The 7092-nt window shown below is 47.9% G+C and overlaps 1 protein-coding gene across 1 annotated transcript in view; it reads left to right on the top strand.

Annotated features, from left to right (window-relative positions):
* Positions 1-7092, top strand: part of myo1g (myosin IG) — a 41977-nt gene that overhangs the window by 19654 nt on the left and 15231 nt on the right. Inside the window, exons 13-19 of the mRNA XM_037693504.1 lie at positions 296-370; positions 471-603; positions 1908-2074; positions 2215-2422; positions 2739-2962; positions 3831-3975; positions 6192-6296. Coding sequence (XP_037549432.1) covers positions 296-370; positions 471-603; positions 1908-2074; positions 2215-2422; positions 2739-2962; positions 3831-3975; positions 6192-6296 — 1057 coding nt within the window. The remainder of the gene's footprint in view (positions 1-295; positions 371-470; positions 604-1907; positions 2075-2214; positions 2423-2738; positions 2963-3830; positions 3976-6191; positions 6297-7092) is intronic.

Raw genomic sequence — 7092 nt, forward strand, 5'->3', positions numbered from 1 at the left:
CAGCTAAACAACAGCTAAACAAACAGCTAAACAACAGCTAAACAACAGCTTAACAACATCTAAACAAACAGCTAAACAACAACTAAACAACAGCTAAACAAACAGCTAAACAACAGCTAAACAAACAGCTAAACAACAACTAAACAACAGCTAAACAAACAGCTAAACAACAGCTAAATAAATTAAAAGCACAGTGGAAGTATTCCTCACACTTGCTGTCTGTAATCGTTATGACTCTGACAGGAAATGATCTTTGAACGATAATATTGAAACTTCGGCTCCTTCCTGTCTGCAGATATTCAGTCGAGGGGTTTTTGGAGAAAAACAAGGACCTGCTTTTCCAGGATTTCAAGCGCCTCATGTTCAACAGGTGCCGTTTCTGGGTCGAGTGGATAAATGAGTTTGCTCTTCACGCTCCGTGTCTCTCAGGGTTTGACCCAGTTTTCTTTCCCCGCTCGTCGTCCTTGTAGTTCTAACCCAGTCCTGAAGAACATGTGGCCCGATGGTCAGCTGAGCATCACCGAGGTCACCAAGAGACCTCAGACCGCCGCCTCGCTCTTCAAGACCTCCATGGTGGCGTTGGTGGATCGACTGGCCTGTAAGGTCGGTGCTTTCTGCTTTTTATGGACTCTGAGAAGATCGACGCCGTTTGTCCCAAATTAAACTTCTGGTCCTGCCTGTAGAAAGATCATGAATGGAGTTCTGATCCAAACTGCTGGAGCAGCAGTGGACAGGAACATGGACCTACATGAGAAGGTCTCTTTTCATGACCCAAATGTAAAAAATACTTTAAAATTCAGACATATTTGTTTAAACAAATGGATCAGCAGCAACAATACTTCAGCCAAATACCTGCTACTTACAGGGTATGTACCAGAACTATAAGGTACTTACAGGGTATGTACCAGAACTATAAGGTACTTACTGGGTATGTACCAGAACTATAAGGTACTTACAGGGTGTGTACCAGAACTATAAGGTACTTACAGGGTGTGTACCAGAACTATAAGTTACTTACAGGGTACATAAAGGGGAACATACTGGGTACTTACAAGGTAAATACCTGGTACACGTAACTTATGTACCAGGTTTTTACAGAGTATGTTCCAGGTACTTACAGGGTACATTTGTGGTACTTACTGCCTACACAGCAGGTACTGTGTGTAATCTGTCAGTAGAGAGTAAGAAGTTGTTACACGAACAGCTTCTGTTATTAGAGACTCACTCGTTTGACACGGATGGAACATTTTAAATTATTTAAATTTTAAGGACTCTGATTGGTTGAGAGTTGATCGTGTGATCTCTAATCCAGAAGCCCCGCCTGCACCGGAGCAGCTCAGGTTTGCAGCATCAGTTGCCATGGTAACAGATAAAACGTTAGCCAGTTTTGTGAAGCTGAACATCTTCTGATCCTGCAGCATCGTCGGCTGCTGGTCATGGAACGGTTTGTTTTCAGAGACGAGATGTTTCACGCCGTGTTTGTGACGGCGGCTGGTGGGGCTGACCTCGCCCGCTGCTGCCTGACATTTCCTCTGTTGGTTTGGGTGGAGCTGCTGCTGAGCCGTCGCAGCGCCTCCTCCTCATTTTTATTCAGGTCCTGCTGAAAGAGCAGACGGCCCCCGGTCATGTGGGGGGTGCGTTATTGATCCGGAGGACGTTTCTGACAGAACCCTCTCAGGGACGTCCAGCTGCGAGGCCGCTCCGTCTTCAGCCTGTTCAGAGCGGTTGTTGGACCCGGCTGCTCAGATCAGGTTCTGTGTGGACGCTGCAGGAAACAGCTAAAGGTTTTCATGTTGAGGGATCCTCGCCTCGTTGGTCCCTGCTGAGGAGATGAAACTCGTTGAAATGTCTCCTGCAGCCGAACGTGACCACATAAATCAGCCGAAGGGCTCGTTTTGTGTTTTCAGGAGCCGTACTACGTTCGATGCATCAAACCCAACGAGGTGAAGTCCTCGGTGCTGTTCGACGACGCCCGCTGCCAGCACCAGGTGGCCTACCTGGGCCTGCTGGAGAACGTGATGGTGCGCCGGGCCGGCTTCGCCTACAGGCAGCCGTACGCTCGCTTCCTGCAGCGGTAAGAACATGTGTTGGACACGCGGCGCCTGAACGCTGGATTCAGGCCGAGCTTCCTGTTCTGAACGTTTAAGTTCTGCTTGTTAACCACTAAAGTTTCCTGAAGCTGACGCTTCCTGTCTCTGGTTGTTGGTCGCTCAGGTACAAGATGACGTGCGAGTACACCTGGCCGAACCACCTGATGGTGTCGGACAGGGACGCCGTGGAGGCCATCATCACGCAGCACGGCTTCCAGGACGACGTGGCGTACGGACACACCAAGCTGTTCGTGCGAACGCCGCGCTCGCTCTTCACCCTGGAGCAGGAGCGAGCCGCCCTCATCCCCATCCTGGTGCTGTTCCTGCAGAAGGTCAGCTGAGACCTGCAGCCGTGGCTGCGCTGGTTTTAATGAGCAGCTTGAGTCGTGTCCTCCGGCCGCAGAGCTTCAGAGCAGCTAGACTCAGGAATGCTCACGCCTCGGCTCTGACTCTTCTCGCAGCTTGAATCTAATTTCCTGAAACAATAATTGGACGTTTGATGAGACCGGGCGCAGCTCTTGCATTAAAGTCATTACCGCTCCTCTTCCCTCCTTTCTCCTCCTCTGACCCACTTCCTGTCTGCAGTAGAACTTGCTCATGAAGACGTTTTCCTCCTTTTATTTATTTGTTTGTTTGTTTTTTGGACAGATATGGCGCGGAGCTCTGGCCCGCCTGCGGTGCCACCGGATGAGAGCCGTCTACGCCATCATGGGCTGCTACAAGCGCTACAAGGTGAAGGCCCACTTCTGGGAGGTGGAGCGGCGGTTCGCCTCCGTGCGGTCGATGCCGGACCACGGAAAGAGCGTGGAGTGGCCGGCGCCGCCCGCAGCGCTGGCCCAGTTTCACCGCATCACGACCACGCTGCACCGCAGGTCAGGAAACGCTCTGAACAGGTTCTGTTTGACCGGCGGCCTCGTCGTCTTCTCGGAGCTCCAGCAGAGTCCGAGGACCTCGCCATAGGAGGCTTTAGATAACGCCTGAAGGAGAGGGCGGCTGTTCTGGTTGCTGCAGCCGGTCCTGCTCCTGTGACCCGCAACGTTTTGCAACGTTCCTGTAAAGTTTGTCTGGACTCTGCAGAACGAAGCAGAACTTACAGAACCTGAGCAACTCCTGAGCGAACCGTGTCTCACCGCAGACTTTAATCTGCTCTAATTCTACTGAAATGTTTTTATTTTAAATCAGTCGGCTCGTTCAGGAGACGGGCGCTTTGAAGTTTGGCTTTTTATAACTTTTATATTTTAAAAATATTTTAATTTATTTTCAGCTTTTCTCTACAGAAGTTTAGATAAAAAAATAAACTTTGTTCTCTCTTTGGTCTGCCTCAGCTACTGGCTCCATTTTCTTATGCTACCTTTAGCTTTTAGCTACAGTTTTCTTACATTTAGCTATGTTTTTGCTACTCTTAGCTAGCCTTTTGCTAGTTTTAACTTTTTTCTACACTTCTGCTGCTTTTGCCACAATCATTACAACTTTTAACCACTTTCAGCTAGCCTTTTGCTTTGTAGTGTTTAGGCTGTGTCCTGCTACATTTAGCTTTTAGCTACTATTTTCTACTTTTAGCCTTCCTCTTGATACTTACAGCTTCTATCTATAGTGCCCCACTATTTTTAGCTGATGTCCTGCTTAGTTTTAGCTTAAACAGCTCAGTTTTAGCTCGTTCAGGACTCTGTGTCCATGCAGAAGTTTTCTTCAGTTTCCTTCAGCTGATGTCTGAAGTGACGTAAACCTCACTGTCGTCAGGTGGTGGGCGAGGCAGATCGTGAAGAACATCCCTCCGTCCGACATGTTGGAGGTTCGAGCCAAAGTGGCGGCTCTGTCGGCTCTGAGCGGCGAGAGGAAAGCCTGGGGGGTCGGCCGGGCCTGGCAGAGGGACTACCTTTCAAACGTGAGGACCACAAACCAACAGAGGACCAGGAAGAGTCCGTGTCTTTAAGGAGGGACACGATGTCTCCGTCTGGTCTCAGTAATGAATGTCCTCAGGGTTTTATTTGATCCGTTTGTTGTTTTCTCAGCCGGTGTTGGTTTGATCCACCGAACAGTCACAGTTCAGTTCAGTTCAGTTCAGTTCAGTTCAGTTCAGATCAGATCAGTTCAGTTCAGTTCAGTTTAGTTTAGTTTAGTTTAGTTCAGTTCAGTTCAGTTCAGTTCAGTTCAGTTCAGTTCAGTTCAGATCAGTTCAGTTCAGTTCAGTTCAGTTTAGTTTAGTTTAGTTTAGTTTAGTTCAGTTCAGTTCAGTTCAGTTCAGTTCAGTTCAGTTCAGTTTAGTTTATTTCTAAAGCTCCAAGTCACAACAGAAGTCGTTTCAGGGACTGAACAGAAACATTCATCTATAAAATAATAATTTAACATTATTTATCTGAGGAGCAGCTTTGAGTTTAACTCTTATGAGCCAATAAGAACTCATAAGAACTCTTTAGTTCTTATGAGTTCTTATGAGCCAATAAGAACTCATAAGAACTCTTTAGTTCTTATGAGCCAATAAGAACTCATAAGAACTCTTTTTAGTTCTTATGAGCCACTTTGTTTCAGCTTCCAGGACGTTTCTTCTCGCTGTAGTCGAACCTCGTTTCACTTCAACAAAAAGGGAAATTCCAGTTTATTTTCTGCCGTCGGCAGAGTGTTCCGCTCGAATCGGTCACAGTAAACAAGACGTGAATGACCCGCAGTGTGAGGGTTCTGTTGTTGGGGATGTACGTGGCGCATGTGACCCGCCTCGGGCTACAAAGCATGATGGAGGGCCGGGCGGAGCGCTCCAACAGCCGCCTCATTTAGCTGCTAATCTGAGGCTGTTTGGTGGCTCTGAAGACCGAGTCCTGGCCGCTCGCCTGCTCGGCCCGTCACTCAGGATTCATGTGATCGCTTTTAAAACCGGGTCAGAGCAGCGAGCCTGAACCAGGATTCAATGTGGAGCAGTTTACTTCCCAGACAGAATTAATGCCGATGGTTTAAAAAGCTGAAGGTGAAATCCTCCTCAGAGCTCGTCATGAATCATCAGAACCGTCCCGGTGGTCCTCGGTGCCGTCTGTACCTGAGATCCACAAGAAACTTGACTCTTTTTTAGCACATTTGGACCCCCAGGTGGTTTGGGAACCTCCGGGTCTCGTCTCTGCTTTATGCAGATGTTGTGGTTCTGTTGGTGTCTTCGGGTCATGAACTTCAGGGGTGGTGGGGGGAGGTCACAGCCTAGTGTGAAGCGGCTGGAATCAGTCCCTCCAAGTCTGAGACTGTGATTCTGGACCAGAAACGGGTTGAGATGGATGAAGATCAGGGCCTCATCCTCAGTAATGAGGACGCTGCTCCGGTCGGTAATAGTGAAGACATTGAGTTTGAAGGCAAAACTCTGGATTTACTGCTCAGTCTATGGTCCAACCCTCAACTGGGGTCCTGAGGTTTGGATCAGAACTGAAAGAACCAGATCCTGGATCTAAGCAGCTGAACTGGTCTTGGTTCGTAGGGTGTGTGTGGTGAGGGAGGGGGAGTTCCGTCATCCGGGGGGAGCTCGGAGTAGAGCTGCTGCTCCTCTGTATTGAAAGGAGCCAACTGAGGAGGTTCATCTGATCTGGACTCCCTCTGGAGGTTTTCCAGGCACCTCCCACTGGTAGGAGACCCCGGGGCAGACCCAGGACTCAGGAGGGCTTAAAGAGCCTCTCTGGTCTGGAAACACCTCAGGGTCCGCCAGGAGGAGCTGGAGAGGGTCTCTGAGGAGAAGGAGGTCTGTGTTCTTCTCATGGACCTGCTGCCTGCATGAAGCAGGAAGATGGAGAAGAAGGTCAGATTGTCTGAAGACTATTTACAGTTGTCATGTTTTAGTACAGATGTTTATAATAATTTACCGAAACAACATTTATAACTGAAGTGTTGTAGTAGTCACCCGGCTCCTAAAGGTGAGGGTCCGGTCGTGTTTCCTGTTGCTCATGTCTGCTGATCAGCGTTAGCCGAACCACAAGTAGCTATAATAATGTTCATCTCTGCTGAAGCTCTTCGGCTCATATCAGCCGTAGTGGCCGGTGACTCCAGACCTCCAGCTGTGATTTATAGATCTGATGTCATGAACCCGTGCCCCCCCACCTGCAGAATAACCGAGTCTTTGTTCCTCTGCAGGTGAGAGACTGCCCTCAGACCAGCTCCGCCTTCATCCAGGTCTCCAAACAGCTGAAGAACAAAGACGGCTACAGTCAGGTGGTCTTCTCCGGCTTCTGTAGGAAGGTACGTGAACGCCTCGACGGACTGGAGGAGAGGATTTTAAAAACTTCTGGTTTTTCTCAGGTTCCTCCCCCAGATGTGAGATCAGCTGTTCTGGGAGTTATTGTTCAAACTGTGAATTATCTTTAGCTCCGTCTGAAACCTTTTTATCGACCCCCTGTAGGGACACTGACCGCGTTCCCATGAGCAAGGCCCCGTCGTGTGAACGCTGAGTCAGCATTCTCTGTTTTCATGTTTATTTGTTTCTGTTTTATTTGAGCAAGGATGTAACTGCTGCATGAGCTGAGCTGTTTTACATGTTCAAGCATCAAAACCTTCGGCTCATTGAGGAGACGGGTGCTGCGACTTCTGGTTTTTGTAACGTTTAAACTTTTTAAAATATTTACCTTCGTGTAGTATCAGTACTTATATTTTCCCCATAGAAGTACATGATCTCATGAAAAACTTGTTTTTAAAACCAGCTTCAACAAACTGTCTGTTTTCCTTCCACGCTACTTTTAGCCACATGTTTTAGCTAACTCATTTCATGTTGAGCTAGCCTCTGTCCCCTTTAGCATTTAGGTCAAATTTTGCTACGGTTAGCAAAATTAGCTTTTAGCCTCTTGTTTTTTTGTTGTTGTTTTTTTTGCTAGTTTTCTGCTACTTTGGGGGTTTTAGCTAATGTTTTGCTAACTGTTGCTTTTGGATGGTTTTTTGCTACTCTTCGCTCATAGCTAGTGGTTTGCTACATTTAGCTTTTAGCTACTACTCTATACCTTTGGCTCATTGTTGCATTTTGTTCCTTTTAGCTAAGGTTTTG

The sequence above is a fragment of the Nematolebias whitei genome, chromosome 19 (assembly GCF_014905685.2).
Source record: "Nematolebias whitei isolate Nwh7 chromosome 19, NemWhi1, whole genome shotgun sequence".
Lineage (NCBI taxonomy): Eukaryota > Metazoa > Chordata > Actinopteri > Cyprinodontiformes > Rivulidae > Nematolebias > Nematolebias whitei.